The sequence below is a fragment of the Esox lucius genome, chromosome 24 (genome assembly GCF_011004845.1).
Source record: "Esox lucius isolate fEsoLuc1 chromosome 24, fEsoLuc1.pri, whole genome shotgun sequence".
Lineage (NCBI taxonomy): Eukaryota > Metazoa > Chordata > Actinopteri > Esociformes > Esocidae > Esox > Esox lucius.
In genome coordinates this window covers 5845915-5865260 of record NC_047592.1, presented here as the reverse complement: position 1 = coordinate 5865260, position 19346 = coordinate 5845915, and the positions used below count along the sequence as shown (strand labels likewise).

Here is a 19346-nt window from a genome sequence, read left to right as displayed (position 1 = left end):
TGTTTCACCGCTGTCAATCAAACCCCTTTCTCATCGCAGCCACACCCACTGACTGCTCGTCAGCTGCCTCGCGCTGCTGCACCCCTTCGAAAGAGACTGACAGTTAGTAGCTAGTACCGCTTTTTATTCTCGTGCTTCTGGCGTTTGAAGAATCATCACTGCTGAAGAGAAAAAAAATCATAATTTGTCGGATTAATTAATTGTCCTTCTCCCGAAGTTGTTCATCGGACGGGTTGGAAGTACTTCCGAGGGATATGAAAGTGCGAAATTAGGCATACTTGTTTTGAGGCGCAAACAAAGTAACGTAAAGAGGCACATATACCGTTCATGGCTGCTGGGGACGGTGCCCAGCTGCCGGCGACAATAGCGGCTAGTCGGAGCGTAGAGAAGTCGCTCGAGGAGGCTGCCGCCAGCGGGGCTCTGAACTTGTCGAACCGTAAATTGAAGGAGTTTCCCCGAACCGCCAGGAACTATGACTTATCTGATATTACGCACGCAGGTAATTTGTGTTTTGTCTGCTGCTATGGTTATATTGCTAGCTAAAGTGGCTCAATTGAGATGACAGTGTATCTGCTAGTGGGCCACGGTGTACTGTACAGTCTTTTGTTAGTTTTTGTGTCACTTGCTTGTGTAGCGTCGGTGCGAAGCTAACGCTGTAGCTACGCAGCTAGCAAAGCTAAGATCCATTAAAATGTGCACGAGTGAATTCAGCCTTCTTCAAGGATGTTAAACTGTCAGTTCTGCCACAACAACAACTATTTCAATTTTTATAAGCATTTCTGTTTATTTTTTATACGTGCTTAATATCTTGTTCTTCTGGTTCACTGGCTGTAAACCTTTCGCAAGTTTCCCCTTCGCTTCCTGTGTGATGAGTTGGTTTCTTTGGGTATTTGTTTTTTGTTGTGTATGCTCTAGACATCTTGACAACATTGTATGTTCTTCTCGGAGTTCTCTTCTTTCGTCAAGTCATAATGCATAACTTTTACAATGAATCGAAATGCCCGTTTAAGTATGAAATTAAAGGCTGCATGGTGTCTAAAATGGCAGTCGAATGCGTGCGGTTGATTGACTGTACGGATTAAAAGAGAACTAACTCGTTCTGTCATTACTGAAAGAGGATTACTCAATCCAGGATGCTGGCTGAAATCAATCTAGCTACCCAGGGTTCAGAAACCACGCCTCCTCCGCTGCTTTCTGTGTTTTCTGGTAACTATGACCATCTGCTTAAAACGACCTAGGCGGTGTAAAGTGAGGTGAGAGCGCAGACTTTGGACACGCACAGCTGCCATCCGTAATCCAGCTAACTAACGGTAATGGATACGGTGTTGTGTTGAATGCAATCCACGGCCATTAATTACTGAAGTGTTGATGCGCGGTGGTTCAGTCCACAGCCAAACTTGTGAAAGAACCCAAAAACCCACGGGAACATTTTAGCCACCGCGTGCATACCCAGGCCAATGTGAACATGGACGTTTGTTTATGGCGCCTGTTTGTTTCAACTCCCGGTGATGGAAGATGGTCTGCGTGTGATATGAAGTCAGACTCTACGGCTATTCCGACCCCGTGCCGTCTCTCTCTCTCGCCGTCTCTCTCTCCCTCTCTCTTTCTCTCTTCGCCTGTGAGTCGTTTTCTGTTGGTGTGATGATGTCACCGCAGTTCCCCTCGAGTAATCTAATAACACGTTACACCGAGCACCGCCGTTTAGCTCCTACCTGCTCTTTCAGATAATAGCACACTTTCGACCAGGCGTTTGCTTGACGCACACACACACACACACACACACACACAAGCAGACGCATCCCAGGCTGCCTCTACCAGACCGTCTGGCCACCCCCGTCCTGTGTGTTATTGTAGAGTGGGATGTCAGCGTCTAACGTCATTTTGCCTTAAGTCTGGACAGCCTATATATATTTATATATGCGCGCCTATTTACCTGATGACCAAGGTATTGAGGTGTCCTCATCTAGACTCAGCCACGTGATCCACAGACGTGTGTTTTACACTGCCAGACTAAACACGACCAAGGTGTAGGTAGGCTGCTAGACTGTGAAGATTGCCTGTAGTCAGAGAGCTGTGTACTTTTATCGCCATCTCCGGTCGTGTTTGTTCTCCAAATGTTTTTTATCAACATTTTTTTTTTTTTTGTCAAATGGTGAAAACAGGGCCTACTGAAGGTCTCAAGGTATGTATTATGGATGGACAGGGACTGCTGAAGGTCTCTAGGTAGGTATTATGGATGGACATGGACTACTAATGGTCTCTAGGTAGGTATTATGGATGGACATGGACTACTAATGGTCTCTGGTTAGGTATTATAGATGGACAGGGACTACTGAAGGTCTCTGGTTAGGTGGTATGTATGGAGAAAGGCCTTAAGTAGGCCCTATAGTGTTTATGTTGCAGTCTTACTCCAGTCCCTCCCTCTCTTTCACTCCTCTATCTGTAGTAGAAGCAACTTCCTTCAGGAAGGTCAAGGGTTCAGCCCAACCAACACACACACATATATACATATACACGCACACACACTCTCTCCCTTTGGCTTCTCTCCCATGGGATAAAAATGTTTTCTCCGAGGCCAGCGATCAGAGAGCAAACGAGGCCCATTCAGGAACAAAGCCCAGCTGTGTGCACCTCTCCCTACACCCCCCCGTCTCTCTCTCTTCCTACACCCTCCTCTCTCCATCTCTCCCTGCACCTCTCTCTGTCTCCCCCCCCCCCCCTCTCCCATTCTCTGCATCCGGCCCCTCCCCCTGAAATGGATAGACCCAGTCTGACAGCCTGTGCTGTGGTTTTCAGTAATATCCCTGGCTTGTGTTTCCAGATCTCCAAGCCTCAGCCAATATCCTAAACATAATAACCAGAAAGTCTGTTGAGGAGCAGCACGAGCCCCCCACCCATAAGTCTGGACAGCCCACAAGTGCCCCCCCCCCCCCCCCCCCACAATTACTTTGGAGGGGGTTATCAAGACCGTAAATCAGAAGGGTCTCTATTCGCAAGATCTCACACCAAAATGATCTACTGTCACCTCTAGATTATTCAATGGTACGTCTTGGAAAATGTATTGTAACGTAAACAAGCCCTACTTGGAATAATTCTGGGGTCAGGGTTATGGGGGTGGGGTGAGGGGGAGGGGGGTCGGGGATGTGGTTTGTGGTCACAAAGTTAATAAATAGTATTTGTCTGGGCCTCGGTCCACTTCCATGGGACCGCCTGAGGCCCTTTGAGACAGTAGCTTCTTGTTTAGGAGGAGATAGAGAGGAGGTGGAAGGGGAGAGAGAGGATCAGGGGAGCAGACACTTCCTACCAAAATTAATCACACTAACAGCTGAGAGATAGAGTTCTGGAAGGAGGGTAACAGCGTGTGTGTGGGGGTCCTCTTTGAATGGGGCCTGTCGGTGTGTTTAATGTGCACGTTGTTGTTCCCGTAAACAGGACTTCACCCCCTTGAGCCAGGACCCTGTTCTCCATCTCAACACCCCCTCCTTCCTGCTTCGTCATGGGTTCTAACCCCTCCGCCTGTCCCTCTCACCCCTCCGCCTGTCCCTCTCACCCCTCCGCCTGTCCCTCTCACCCCTCCGCCTGTCCCTCTCACCCCTCCGCCTGTCCCTGGTCTGGCTGTATTTTTCCTCTCTGTGTCCACATCGCTCTCTGCCTGTCTTTCTCTGTGTGGCCTGTTGGTTTTATTTAGTGTGTGGGGGGGGGGGGGGGGTTGTTTGTGTTCATTCAGGGCGTTGTTTTGGTGCCATAAACATTCCGGAGGAGGTTGGTAGCAAATACATGGTGTTGCCACCTACAAATATTGCTGTTGTCAGCTTGTGAATAATGGTGATTGACCACGACACTGAAAATAACTATGCTGAAGCATTGCCCAGTCAGGACAGTGCGTGCGTGCGTACGTGCTACCCAGAACAGGGGACGCTGCCTCCTTCTCACCAGTTGTGACTCTCGTTTTGTGTTTGAAATAGAGTCAAACATTCATGATCAATGAGTCCAACACCCACCCTTGTTTCCTGTGTCCACGTCTCATGATCGTGCAGTCTCTCACGGACGCCATGGGTCCGGCCTTTCTGGCCGTCAAAAAAAGGTATTCCAGACAAAAATCTACTTGTCTTAGTCAAGTGAATCCTGTATAACAAGTTATCGCTTCAGGTAGGAAATACCTATCTCAGATAAGAGACAATTGTCCCCTGGAGTGAGCTGGTAAGCTGGGCTACATTGTGGCTCCGTCTCTGTGAAGAGGGCTGAGCAGATAAACCCTGTATTGTTAACGGCAGATTGAAGCTGTGCTGGTAATATACAATGGATATAAAAAGTCTACATACCCGTGTTAAAATGCCAGGTTTTTGTGATGTAAAAGAATGAGACAAAGAGAAATCATGTCAGAACTTTTTCCATTTTTTTAATGTGATCTATAATGTGAACAATTCAATTGAAAAACAAACTGAAATCTTTGAGGGGAAAAAAGAAAAACCTTACAATAACCTGGTTGCATAAGTGTGCACACCCTTTTGTAACTGGGGATGTGGCTGTGTTCAGAATTAACCAATCACATTCAAACTCATGTTAAATAGAAGTCATTACACACCTGCCAATCACAAATGAAGTTCAGCTGTTGTAGTAGAATTTTCCTGACATTTTCTTAGTTGCATCTCAGAGCAAAAGCCATGATCCGCAGAGAGCTTCCAAAGCATCGGAGGGATCTCATTGTTGAAAGATATCAGTCAGGAGAAGGGTACAAAATAATTTCCAAAGCATTAGATATACCATGGAACACAGTGAAGACAGTCATCATCAAGTGGAGAAAATATGGCACAACGGGACGTCCCTGGTCAGTGAGGCTTCCAAGAGGCTTACAGCAACATTAAAGGAACTGCAGGAATTTCTGGCATGTTCTGCATTCTTCATATGAATAGGCTATGGGGTAGGATATCAAGACGGAAGCCTTTTCTTACAAAGAAAAACATCCAAGCCCGGCTGAAGTTTGCAAAAACAAACATAAAGTCCCCCAAAAGCACGTGGGAAAATGGTCTGATGAATCCAAGGTTGAACTTTTTGGCCATAATTCCAAAAGGTATGTTTGGCGCAAAACAACACTGCACATCACCCAAAGAACACCATACCCACAGTGAAGCATGGTTGTGGCAGCATCATGCTTTGGGGCTGTTTTTCTTCAGCTGGAACCAGGGCCGTAGTCCTGGTTCCAAATACCAGGGAATTTTGGCACAAAACCTTCAGGCGTCCATTAGAAAACTGAAGATGAAGAAAAAGTTCACCTTTCAGCACGACAACAACCCAAAGCACACATCCACAAATGCATGGCTTCACCAGAAGAAGATTTAGGTTTTGAATGGCCCAGCCAGAGCCCAGACCTGAATCCAATTGAACATCTGTGGGGTGATCTGAAGAGGGCTGTGCAATCTGACAGATTTGGAGTGCTTTTGCAAAGAAGATTTGCCATGCTAATAGACTCCTACCCAAAAAGACTGAGTGCTGTAATAAAATCAAAAGGTGCTTCAACAAAGTATTAGGTAAGGGTGTGCACACTTTTGCAACCAGGTTATTGTGAGTTTTTTTTATCTCCCCCCCCCCCCCCCCCCCCAAGATTTCAGTTTGTTCTTCAATTGAATTGTTCACGTTATAGGTCACATTAAAGGTGGAAAACTTTCTGACATGATTTATCTTTGTCTCATTCTTTTACATCACAAGAACCTGGCATTTTAACAGGGGTGCGTAGACTTTTTATATCCACTGTATGTTACTGTCGTTTCAAAATTTGTTTTTGTACTGGAGCTGCAGACACTGATTTGTGTATGTGTGTGTGTGTGTGTGTGTGTCTCTGTGTGTGTGTTTGCGTATTCATACATACACCATAGTAGATGATGACTTATGGCGATGCCATCATTAATTTGCGTAACGTCCGTGTGTGTGTGTGTGTGTGTGTGGGTTTGCAACTCTTCCGCAGTCTCCTCCCCCGTGTTTCTGCCGCACTCCGGATGTGGTTTTGCATGATCACTGTCTCAAACTTCTGCTTTCTTTACCCTTTTCAACTGAATCCTCCTCTCTCTCTCTCTCTCTCTCTCTCTCTCTCTCTCTCTCTCTCTCTCTCTCTCTCTCTCTCTCTCTCTCTCGCTCGCTCGCTCGCTCGCTCGCTCGCTCGCTCGTTCACTCGCTCGTTCACTCACTCACTCGCTCGTTCACTCACTCACTCGCTCGTTCACTCCGTTCACTCCAACAGCATTGCGAAACAGTCGTTACAATTACCCATCCTACGTGAAAGTAGGGTCTTTTCTAAATGTTTTACATCTACGTGTGTGTTCATGTTGAGGTTGACACCGCCCGGTAACAGTAAACGGGCCTCATTCAATGGAGCTGCCGTCGGCGACGTCAGAACTATAAGGCAGGGAGGAGAAGGATGATCGGGATGGTTATAGATGGTTATAGATGGTTATAGCAGCACCCCGTATCTGCCAGGACACTTTTCCACCAGCCTCCGCGTCGCCCTGCGGTGTTTGCTGTTTGTCTGCCAGGTTGCCACCTCAGAAAGGTCACCCCTCCCTCACCCTTTCGGCTGCCATGACACCCGCCCCCGCTGCTCCCTGGGCTCTGCTGAGTCAAGCCGAAAACAAAGAGTGGTTGCCTGGCAACCGGATGACCCGGACGGCGTCCTAGCAGCCACAGGTCCCTTAAAGGGATATATATATCCCTTTATATATATATATATATATATATCTCACATCCACCCCCACCCCCCGCTGGGGCTGTCAGGATATGACCAGGGCCCTACACCAGTGTGCTGTGGGGTCCTGCGGATCAACAGCCTCGTTCTATAAAGCTTCGATACAACATTGTAACGCGGTTAGGGAAATGGTCGTCGACCAGGTGGTCGTCGTACGTGTGTCTGTGGCTCGTGTCTCCCCCCCGGGGGGCTGTTCTATTTCACAGCTATCCAATCTGCCCCCCTCGGCCCTAGCTTAGGTGAGTCCCCCGGGGCGGGGTGCAGCCGCTAAGGGTCCGCGCCGCGCACACGCCCTGTGCGGCACCTGTGTTTGTCCACCGATGGCCCAATCTCGCGCTTCTGTTCTGCACAATGAAGGCTGGCGCAGTGTGTCTCAACGTGCACACCTGTTTCCCCGGTGTTACGTGACAGACGGACAAGATGACGGTCTGGGCTCTTCCATCAGGTTCCTACAAGCTCACCAGGTTCGGGAGAGTCGGTTTATAAAACATGCTAGTCACAGAGTAAGTGGGAGCTTCATGTCTGCCTGTCTATGTGTATGGAGCCTAACTGGAACGCCATCTGCACCCTTGGGTTTTGACTTTGTCTTGTCCAGATGGTTTGTTCCCAGGGTCTCTGGGCCTGTCCATCGCCACATAATTGAGACAGCAGGGGTTCTGGGCGGGTGTCCCGGCGGGTGGAAAGGGGGTGTGTGGGGGGGGTGTGTGTGGGTCCGTCAGAGTGTTTTGTGGAGGCGTGTCCAGTGCTGCAAACGGACTCCGTTCCGTCAGTCAGAATGTGGAGGATTACAGGGGTTGGAACTGGGTGGATAATGGATTCACTTCATATCTGTCCATCTCTCACACACACACACACACACACACACACAAAGTTTGTACAGCTATCCTCATGGGGACCAGAAAATAGAAATTGCATGCTCACTTGCCCTAATCTTAACCCTAAACCTAACCCTTACCCTAACCTTAACCTCAATAAAGTAACATTTATGCCTAACCTTAACCCTAAACTTAACCAACAACCCCTGGACCTTAAAGAAACCCCTATTCTAACTATAAAATAAATTTTAAGTTTGACCCTAAACCCTGAGCCGAAAATGAGTCACAGTTTTTTCTGGTTTTACCATACTCATTGGGACATTTGGTCCCCATGCGTTTAGTAAGACCTAAAACAAACACACTGACACACATACACACAACTGACACACACCCCTACTGTAAAACTCCAACATCCCCCTTTGAAACTCTCTTGTTAACCCAGATTTAAAAATTACAATTAAGTCTTGCGACAACTGGTAGTCAGAGAGGGAGGGAGGGAGGGAGGGAGGGAGGGTGGGTATTGGCCACAATGCACATCTGTTTTCTCGTGGAAACCCAGATCGTTCCTGCCAGAGACCAGAGACGGGGAAACATCCTATCTCCACCCCTCCTGAGCTCTGCCTAATAACCCGTTTAACCAGTTTCAAATGAATCTGCATTTCTCACGCCAGCCAGTCGGTTGGATCAATACTTTTTAGTGTGTTTCCTGTCCTGGTTCAGTCGGGTGCGCTTTACAGATCGATTTGGGTTCCAGCCATCTGAACTTGTTAGTTTCTCAGGCTCGTAACGTGTAGTCCACGGTAGGTGTGACGATGTTTCGTCGTTGGCGGATGAATCGTTCGACTAATCTGACCTCTGTGACCTGTCTTGATACCAGACCTTAGCTCTAACCAGATGGAACTTGTATAGACAATTGCAAGACTACTCTTTGTATCATTGATACCACTGATGGAGTCTACATTTTTAAAGTAGTTAATTTCCTTCATTAAAATCACCAATAATTGCTTGACAAACGTAAGGTGAAGGCCAGGTCCATGGTTAAACCAGTTGACCCATTGCCCCGTGAAGGCCAGGTCCATGGTTTAACCAGTTGACCAATTGCCCTGTCAAGGCCAGGTCCATGGTTTAACCAGTTGACCAATTGCCCTGTCAAGGCCTTGTTCATGGTTTAACCAGTTGACCCGTTGCCCTGTCAAGGCCTGGTTCATGGTTTAACCAGTTGACCCGTTGCCCTGTCAAGGCCTGGTTCATGGTTTAACCAGTTGACCCGTTGCCCTGTCAAGGCCTGGTTCATGGTTTAACCAGTTGACCCGTTGCCCTGTCAAGGCCTGGTTCATGGTTTAACCAGGCCAGGTCCGTCACTCCCTGATACTTAATTAATCACTGATACTGATTTGTGTGTTTGTCCCTCTTACCATCTTAAGGTCAGTGGGTTTTATCTGTCCACACACAAGCCGGACCGATAAACAACATTTGGTTCTGATACCAATCAGTTTTTGACAATGGAAGTGTTATAAAACCCTCTAAACCTCATAACTTTTCTACTGGAGTGAATGTCTTTGTATTCATATTACCACAAGATAAATCCACTTTTCAAATATGCTGCTTACAGCAACTACAGATATTTGTTGAATTGTGAGGCAATAGAAAAAATATGAATCCTTAATATTATCTAGAATGAGGCTGCGATGATATGAGCTGGTTTATAACTTGTGTAGACACATTTTCATATTAATGCTTTGTAGTCTGTGGAAAGTGATGACTCTGCAAAATGTGAAAAACATTTCTCACGAGACAGAAAAACTAAATATCTGAAACGTTGTTGTTAAGCCCCTGAATATATTTACCGTCACCTCCCAAGTAACTGTAACCCTTACGAAGATGATCTCTAAGATGTATTTAACATGCGCAGGTTATAAGCTTTGTTGGACGTATCTGGAATATTGCACTTGAATGATGAATTAATGATATAAGCCAACAGGGGAAGGGAATAAACCAAAACTACCAATTTCTCCAGTAATGCTTCCGTTTGAATCAAAACGATGTTTTCAGCGCTTTGCGCCCCCTCCCCTTGCCATGATAACAGCCCTGTAATTTCTTATAAGGAACTTTTATTGATGAACTGCCGGAGCCAAATGTCTGTCAGAACATCCCCCAGCTCTGCTGCAGCCATGCCCACGTCCCCTTTTTGCATGCTGCCTGCCGGTATTTGGTGATTTTGCATACAGGAGCAGAGACCAAACCACTGGCACAGGGGTGGGGGGGGTGCCGGGGTTGTGGTGGAGCCTGGATTTGTTTGGACGGGCAAATCCCAGAGCTTGACCTTTGACCCTTGCCGTTGCTCAGACGTTTAAGCAAATTCAGTCTCACTTGGGTTAGGCCTGTGACGACGTGAGGCTCCGCCGGGTTTAAACTAACATGCCAACACACACACACTTTGTCTTTACACGCACTCCTTGGTCCCAGCTGTGCAGTAGTGTCTTAGACTGTGCAGTCTCTCTGTTACAGGAAATGACTGTTGGATACATCCTGTTTTGGGTGCATCAATGGTTGGGAGGTTTTTCTCTGGGCTGGTTGTCATTGGCAACTTTTATACAGACAAGGTACACAACAACCACATCATCAGATCCACCACTGAATGGAGTCATTACTGACAGAACACACACACCTCATGGGTCGTAACCGTCGAGTGCCGTCTGAGCTCTAGTGATTGTTAGTTCAGACCGAAAACACTAGAGAAGACACCCGGCAATTGGTTAGTTTATTAGAATGTGGGAAAGCATAACATCGGGTCTTGGGGGTCTTAGGTGGTGGGCGTGGTCAGGGGTGTGGTCAGGGGTGTGGTCAGGGGCGTGGTCAGGGGCGTGTCAGGTTAGGCAAAGTTGGCTGTGTCACCTTCCCGATCTTAATAATATTTTATAACAATTTCTCAAACATATACAAATTTTCCCAAGGTTACCTGCGTGAAAGTTTGTACGGCTGCGGTGTTTTATATATTAGGCATTGAATTATAGGTGATGACAACTTTTAAATGTAAGGACATGGTAGAGTCTGCAGTCTTGGAAATTTCTCTCGCTTCCAATATCTTTACCGTTTCACTGTCGCTACATAACCGAGTATCTTAATACGGCACTAGCTAGAAGCTACCAGACCATTCCGCCCAAGAGCCGAAGAATGTGTTTAAGGCCGGATTGGCTATCAGATGGCCAACTTCGCTCCTTAGTACTGTATTCCCAAAAAAAAATGCCTGCATATTTCCTTACCCAAGTAATGGGTGTATTTTAGTTTTTTTTGTCATTTTCTTCTTGGACGTGCTGAGGAAACATTTAGGTGGCCCGCCCTGGTCTGTTCTCGGGGGTCTGCTCTTGGGGGGTCTGTTCTGGCTCCTTCAGGATAGCTCGCTGCCAGAACTTGTTCGAGGTTAGTGTACATGCAGGCTGTGTTTCTGCCAGTCTTTGCCAGGCCACCCGTTCCAACGGAATACAACCTGAAAGGGTCAGACCAAGTGCCTCCGTTTGTGTTATTGCAATTGACCCGCTAAAAGCTCTTTGTTTTCCTGTGACCTAAATTGCAGTCCTGCATTCAGCCCGAACAGCCTGTTGGGAACAACACATTAGAATTTGCCTGCTATAGTTAGAGCACTTTTTTTTTTTCTTTATCCTGGGAACGCCAAGGCACTGAAGGGACAAGGCATCCCAGCCTGTAGGCAGCTGTTGTGCTCCTCTCCCTTCTCCCCTAATACTGGCAGGGGTTCTTGGCTGTTGGAAGCCTGGACAGCAGAGCGTTGAGTCCCGGGTCTTACCCGTTCCAGCCTGTCGTGATCTGCCTTTTAGCTGAGTCACCACTGCTCCTTCTCTCGCTCTTTCTTTTTTTGTTTTCTTTCTCCTTTATTCTCTCTTTCTCTTTTGTGTCTATTTCACTTTCTGTGTCTTGCCCTCTCTTTCTCTTCTCTTTTTGTTTTGACACCAGAGGTTTTCTCCTTTGGGCTGTTTGTTCACTCCCCTTTGTACCCCCATGCTGTTATCACCCCACTCACCGATTGGCCCAACCAATCCCCGATGAACCCCGGCCCTGCGCCTCGTGAAGATCTGAGAGGGTCTGGCAGGGGTCCGGTGACCGATTCTGGCTCCACCTCGCCCTGGGATAGGCCGGGCGTAAGATCCACCATGTTACAACCACCACTCAAACACCCTCAGATCTCCAAGTACAAAGGACCTATGGCTTAAGGGTCCTTCTGTCCTTCCCTCTTTCACCCTCCCCCGAGCACCCTCCCCCGTCTCTCTCTCTCTCTGTCTGTCTGTCTGTCTCTCTCTATCTCCAAGCTTCTACCTCATTCCTGTCTGTGATGCGGTACCTGCTGTGTCTGGGTGGAGGTAATTATATCTCTCACACACACACACACACACACACACACACACACACTGAGAGGCCCTGGTTCCCTCTTCTCCTGGAGGCTGTGTGTAACACTGAGAGTGTGCAGTGTGATGTGTCTTGGCTCTGGAGTGCATCGTGAATCATTGCTGGAGAGGGCGAAGGCTTAATTGCATCACCGCGCTGGCCTCATGTACAGGGTCAACGATACGCACCCTCACGCAAACATGCTCACACACACACACACACACACACACACGTTCAGGAATCGAAGCGAAGAGAGACACACGTGCAGGCATTTGCACAAATGCAGACGCAACCACGCATGCACGCACCCTGGGATGCATTTGCAAAACACGTGTGTGTGTGTCCCCAATACAGGAGAATGTCTCTGTGAGCGTGTATGAGGGCTCTTGGACACCACGACTTCCAGTGCTGCAGGCTAATCAGCTTTGAGTAATCACCCATCGACCTGTATATGAGAGAGGGGCAGAAGGACTGACGAGAGGAGGTGGGGGGAGAGAAACGGAGAGAGGTGGGGATGTGGGAATGCAGGTGTTTTCTTTCCCTCTGGTCTCTCATGCAAGAACGCACGCTCTGAATATATTAGACATGTGGAGGAAAGTGGGTGTCCCAATAGGGCAACCTTTTAGGGCATCCTAGCCCCAAACCGGAGAGGGCTTTGGGTGGAGCCTTCAGGGACCCCTGCCAGACCTTTTTGTAGTCGTCCCTAGGGGGAATCAAACCCGCAGCCTTAGTGCTGGAAACCGGAAGCGCCACAAAACAGTGTACTAGACATTCTCTGGTGTTTAACAGGGTCTCTGTGATGGATGCCCGAGACAAAACCAAACCCAAAGTAACCCCACAGCTTTGATGGTGTCAAAAGGTCGTTGTCCTGGAAACCAGCCTGGGACAAACCGTAAGCTCTGCTGGAACCTGCTGCTTGAAGGTGTTTTTCCATCGTCGTAGCGACTGATTATCCAGTGGCTGTGCACTAGAGGAGAAGTTATTGAAGAGGAGGGCTGGCAAGTCTCTATGTCTAGCCTGCCATGAATGCGTTCCCACTGCCAAACAGTCAGTTTGAATAGGGTGTGGGAGGGTGGGGTTTAGTTAATACCATTCTAAGCTTAACACTTCAAAGGTTTGGTAAGGGATTGACAGAGCTTTTTTATTTTGACATATTGCAGCCACTTCATAGTCCTTTTAACTTGGAAGTATTTGATGGCAGTTTGGCTTAATTAGGATTGACTAACAATTATCCTTGTATATCAAACCTTTAAAACTGTCAGAGCTTTGGGGGCGGGGGGGGGGGGGGCGTTGTGAGAATTTCTTTTCATTGTTGATTTTAAATAGAAACTTTCATTTAAATAAAACCTTTCTGTTTTATTGACCTGTGAAAGTCTTAGTGTAAAAGGGGTCCTTAGAGTTAAAGTATTGCAAGATGTTTTCTTTCAATAGACACGGTAAAAGGTTATCAGGAGAAGATTTTTATTTTGCCTAATTGTTTTCTCAAGTACATTTTCCTGGATTTGATAGGTTGTTTTGGTCCTATAAAACCAGAAGTTTGTAGGTCTGGAAGACAAATGTACATTTGGAATTTAAGGAAATTACCCTTTAACTGGCGCTTGCCCCTTCAATCTAAGAGAGACTGTCCATCAAAACTTGTTGACATTCTATCCGACTTCACCCTGGTCCTACCAGCGGAGCAAAAACGGAAACGCAAGTGAAACTACAGCATCCGTCCCTCCTCGTGCGTTCAAGCTGTTCCTCAATCTGAATCTGCCCGGGCCAAAGAGCATTACAAGTGCGCTAGGTATGTTTATGGCCACGCCCCAGTTACGGGACTCACACAGGTGCCCGACTGGTTTGTTTTACCCCTGTCGAATTAAAAAAGTTTTTCTGGCAAGAACTTTATTTAAAACATGCGAACAGAACGGACATAGTTTTGCTGCATAATTGTGTTTGGTGGGCAGTGGCAAAGTTCAGTGTAGTAGGCCTGTACAAAATCTGAGCCGTGTGTACGTATTGATTTCTCATGCACAATGTACTTCATTGTTTATTTTTTTAATGAGTAAAAAAACGCCAAGCTTTGGTAATCCCCCCCCCCATTCTGGCTCAGGATCTAGTGGAATCTTTTGGCAAATAAAAATGAAAAACCCACCACACGGTAACTGTTTACATCTCCGGATGCACAGAAGCCGGACACGTGACCTTCATACTCACCAAGCCATGGGTCTGGAGAGCTGTTACCGACGTACATTAGAGAGATACGCCCGTGCTCCCCAGACAGACTGGTGCATCTCTCTGGAAACGTACTGGCACATTTCTGTTTTCTAAAGCCAATAATGGCTGAGTGGGGATAAACGTCAGTGTTGTCACGTCACTTAGCTGCGAAAGGGCTGGTTTCAGCATGCTGGAAACGCTGATCGCTGCTTTAGTCACCACGGAAAGATGCAGGACGTGATCAGATTGGTGAACAACAGCCGTGTGTGTGTGTGTTAGGTCTTTCTATACTCATTGGGACCAAATGTCCCTATGAGTATAGTAAAACCAGAAAATAAATGTGACTCATGGGGACCTTTTTCCGGTCCACATGAGGCAGAAGTCAATTTCCGGCTCAGGGTTTGGGTTTAGGGTCAAACTTACAATTAATTTTAGAGTTGGGCATTGGGGTTTCTTTAAGGTCTAGGTGTTAAGGTTAGGCATTACATCTAGGTAAAGTTTTGGCATAAATGTTACTTTATTGAGGTTAAGGTTTGGGTTAAGATTAGGGCAAGGGAGCATGCAATTTCTATTTTTTGGTCCCCATGTGGATAGCCATATATGTGGATGTGTGTGTGTGGATGTGTGTGTGGATGTCTAGGCCTGTATAGTTCCTTCGACACTACACGTCTTCATCCTTGCATCAGGTGTTTCATAGACATGCTGTCATATGCGGGTGTTGTTTGTCAGACCAGATAGCTCTCTGGTTCCCTGAGGAGGAGTCCGTGGGAGTAGTAACGAGTCCCTGTGCCAGGCCTGTATCCCCAGTGGAATTGCTACGATACACAGACGTCACAGCACCTGAACTAAACAGGAATGCGGTCGGCCATGTTGGATGCAACTAAGATTGCAACGCCACCGCTGTCACTGCTCCTACCCCAAAGGGCCTCATCACAGGAGGGCCTCATCACAGGAGGGCCTCATCACAGGAGGGCCTCATCACAGGAGGGCCTCATCACAGGAGGGTATGAACCTGGTGTCGGGCTGGTGATGTCATGAAATTTTACCTCAGGTCTTGGTCCGGCGCCGAGGATGACTACCAGAACAGGGTTGCTCCCTTTAAGCGCCTGCAGTTTTCCCTGCTATGGGTCAGGAGCCGATACGATACTTTCCTGCGTGCGTGCGTAGGTTCATGCGTTTTGGCTGATGTTTTTGTTAATCCCGCACACTGCTCAGTGTGTTTTGTAGATGGCTGTTCTTAATGGTCATGGACCAGAGCAGGGACTAAACTGTGTTGGTGTATTGCTATTGGGTTCTTATCTCCGCAGTGCCCGGCTGTCTGTCTTCTCTCGCTCTATTCTGCTCTGGAATGTCAGTTTAAACACTGGACATTTCAATGTCAGCCATCAGCCCAGAGGCAGTCCCCCCCCCCCCCCCCAAAAAGAAAACTAAAAAAAAATTCCCAGGATCTGCCCTATGGTTCGAAGAGGTGGGGTCAGCCGTCTTTTACTGCATTGGTGCTGTGCTGGGAAATGAATGCCTGGGACTTATCAACTAGGCCTCAAGTGGGAATTGGAAGTGTGTGTGTGTGTGTGTGTGTGTGTGTGTGCGCTCATTGCATCAGGGTCGGGAGTGAGGTTGTTCCGAAACATTTCCTTGCCAAATCAAACAGCCGGACAAAGGCTCTGGAGTGTCAGTCTGTCCGGGGGGGGGGGGGGTTTCTTAGGGGGGAGGCAGAGATGCAGGACACACGGGGTCACCCCTCCATCCATTGTCTCCCCCCCAGCCCTACCCCCCCCCCCCCCCCCCCCCCAGCTCCGGGACAAAGGAAACAGAGGCGGAAATGGAGAGCTCCCGGCCTGTCTTTTAAACTGTAGTCACGCAAGCACAGGGGATCCCAAATGTGACCTGTGACCTCATTCATGTCAACAAAACTTCACAGCCCGCCATGGGGGAAAAAACGAAACGTGGGGTTTGTTCCCGGCGCTAATGTTTTACTTCCTTCTCTGGGGCTACAAGATGTTTTGTTTTGGGCAGTTTTGTTGCAAAAAACCTTGATCTGAAGGAAGTTTGTTTTAAATGCAACAGTGATGGCCCGTAGGCGATCGTTTTGTATGATCTTCTGTGTACAAAGGAACACTCCACTGACATTGCTCTGACAGATTCACGGCCGGGTACTGCCCTCTCCGCTCTGGAAGCTTCTGAAGGAAACCAAAGACACATCTCCACTGTGCTACTCCTAAAGCAGATTATTTTCAGTTGGTGAGCAAAACGAAACCCGTTTTAACTGAAGCCATGACAGTCCTGACCTACTATATGGTCCCACGTGCTTTCCTGTTTCATACCGTCAAGGATGAGAGCTGGTGGGTGTAACTGAGGCCCATGTTTCTCTGTGCATGCTGGTCTCTGTTGCTCTTTCTGTCTCTTACACACACACACACACAACCGGGAGTTGCTGGCATCAACAATAAGTCAACAACAGCAGATCCTTTGGAAACTCTTCGCTGGACAAACAGAAGACCAGTTAGGGTTTTTTAATTGATGTCGTTCTAATGCTGTCGTTGATTCAGTGCTGTTGGTAGAAAGTCCCTCAAACGTTGTTCATTCCTCAACTCCAAGTCGACGGGTTAAACGAGCCGAGTGTACTCAGCCAACTCACCCTGGGGTGCTGCGGGGTTCAAGGAGATATTTCTGGAGAGGAGACGCTAATTACAGGGTCTCTCCAGGGCGCCCTCAGTGTGGCTGGAGAACACGCTGCCAGGCTGGTCCTCCCACTGTCATTACCAGGCAGGCCACAGGAAGGGGAGCGGGGAAGAGAGGCTAAAATCGGAGAGAGAGAGAGACAGAGAAAAGGAAAGAGGACCTTGATGAGAGCTGGGGGAAAGAGAGAGACACACAGCCTCTCTGAGAGAAGGCCCATCCTTGATGAGAGATTAGTAACCAACACACACACGTACAGGATGCTTGAGCACAATGTGAATTACTAAGGAACTGAATAACAATACATTTCAGTTGAATTATGAAAAACGGCTGACTAGGAGACCAACCAACTGGCTGAGAGCGACCGGCCGCCTGAGAGAGAGCGACCGACCGACCGACTGGCCGTCTGAGAGAGAGCGACCGACCGACTGAAAGAGATTGACTGAAAAACCTGACAGTTCATCCGTTCATTCATCCGTTCATCATCCTGCGAGTTTCAGCATCTGTAAATCCCACTTCACCAGGAATCAGACAACAGGGTCTATATTTGGAACAGCCCAGCTTGTGTCTGTGGTCAAACATGCACACAAATGGCCCTGGCCGAGTCCTGTCTGCCAACATCCATCCGTGGAATCTGTGTTACTTCAAGCTCTTTGTTCATTTCTGGCCAACGTTTTAGAGGGGGTTGTTTTTTTTCCTCTGCCTGCCGAGGAGACGGACCGGCTGCAACCGGGAGTAGGACTGCTGGCCATGCCCAGAAATGCAGCGTCAGTGTGACTGTTTCAGTCTTCTGTGAGTCTGTCTGTGAGTAGGTCCCCCAGGTGTCTGACAAACCGGCTGGCTGGCTGACTGCCTTTCTGCTCCAGTGAAAATGGAAGTGAATAATGGCTTGATTACTGTACTATAGATCTGCGTGTGTGTCTGGTTGCTAGTCTGCTGCGTGTAATAGGTCACTTTTGTCTCTCGTCAGCATCCTTGAGTGTGATTGGTTCTTTTTCTTTCTCGTGGCTATATTAGGGGTGAGGGGTTTTCTTTGTCCAATTCCGCCATAGTTAACTGACCTTTCCCTTTTTGTTTAGTAGGCTATATCACTGTCATGCGATTGGCCATTTGGGAATGTCAATCTCAGTATCGTCGACTACGATTGGTCTTTTCGTGAATGTCATCTCTGTATTGTTGACTGTGATTGGTCGTCTTTGTTTCAGACCTGGCTAAGAACCGCCTGGGTGAGCTGCCAGAGGAGCTGTGCCAGTTCATCTCCTTGGAGACGCTCAGCCTGTACCATAACTGTGTTCGCTCCCTCACCTCCAGCCTCTGTCAGCTACAGGCCCTCACCTACCTCAATATTAGGTATAAACACACAGCCTCTATCACCTACCTCAACATTGTGTAAAATCACACAGCCTCAATCACCTACCTCAACATTGTGTAAAATCACACAGCCTCAATCACCTACCACAACATTAGGTAACATCACACAGCCTCAGTCACCTACCTCAACATTAGGTAACACCACACAGCCTCAGTTACCTACTGCAACATTATGTAACACCACACAGCCTCAGTCACCTACCTCAACATTAGGTAACACCACACAGCCTCAGTCACCTACCGCAACATTATGTAACACCACACAGCCTCAGTCACCTACCTCAACATTAGGTAACACCACACAGCCTCAGTCACCTACCTCAACATTATGTAACACCACACAGCCTCAGTCACCTACCTCAACATTAGGTAACACCACACAGCCTCAGTCACCTACCGCAACATTAGGTAACACCACACAGCCTCAGTCACATACCTCAACATTAGGTAACACCACACAGCCTCAGTCACCTACCTCAACATTAGGTAACACCACACAGCCTCCGGTCTCCTATCGTTTGACTGTATCACTGTGTCCTTGCAGTCGGAACCTCCTCTCCAGCCTGCCTCCCTCTGTGTGTCAGCTCCCCCTCTTGAGAGTCCTGATTGTCAGCAACAACAAGCTGTCCAGCCTGCCGGCCTCCATACACAGCCTCACACACCTCCGACAGCTGGTAGGTAGTTACCCAGGTAACCCTGATCTCCGCTCAGCCAAACGGCTGTTCCGCCCTTGTACTGCTTCTCATTTGACACATCTGTATCTTTATCTCCCCTCAGTCGTTTTCTCTCTCACCCCTGCTCCCCCTATCTAGCCCCCCCCCCCTCTCCTCGTGTTCCTTGGGTTGCCTGGAGTGTCTCTAAGCTGTTTTCCTGTGGTAGGATGTGAGCTGTAATGACCTGCGGTGCCTGCCTGTGGAGCTGGGCCAGCTGGAGTCTCTGAGGGACCTGAACCTGAGGCGTAACCAGCTGATCACGCTGCCTGAAGGTGAGACACGCCTGACCCTTGACCCCTGAACACACCCCAACTCTGTGTGTCAGTGCCCAGTCTAACACACACACACACACACACACACACACACCCCGTTACACTGATTACTTTATGAGGTCTAACGTGTGTTTTATAATCTCCCCTGAGGATGTAACCGTAATCA

General features: G+C 48.0%; 1 protein-coding gene across 3 annotated transcripts in view; it reads left to right on the top strand.

Annotated features, from left to right (window-relative positions):
* Positions 1–80: 80 nt before the first annotated feature.
* lrch4 (leucine-rich repeats and calponin homology (CH) domain containing 4) overlaps positions 81–19346 on the top strand; it is a 29549-nt gene continuing 10283 nt past the window's right edge. For 2 of the 3 annotated variants that reach the window (XM_034290463.1, XM_034290464.1), the window contains exons 1-4: positions 81–499; positions 18030–18174; positions 18740–18869; positions 19075–19180. In XM_034290463.1, coding sequence (XP_034146354.1) covers positions 328–499; positions 18030–18174; positions 18740–18869; positions 19075–19180 — 553 coding nt within the window. In that variant the 5' untranslated portion in view covers positions 81–327. The remainder of the gene's footprint in view (positions 500–18029; positions 18175–18739; positions 18870–19074; positions 19181–19346) is intronic. The other variant, XM_034290466.1, reaches the window with a different exon arrangement.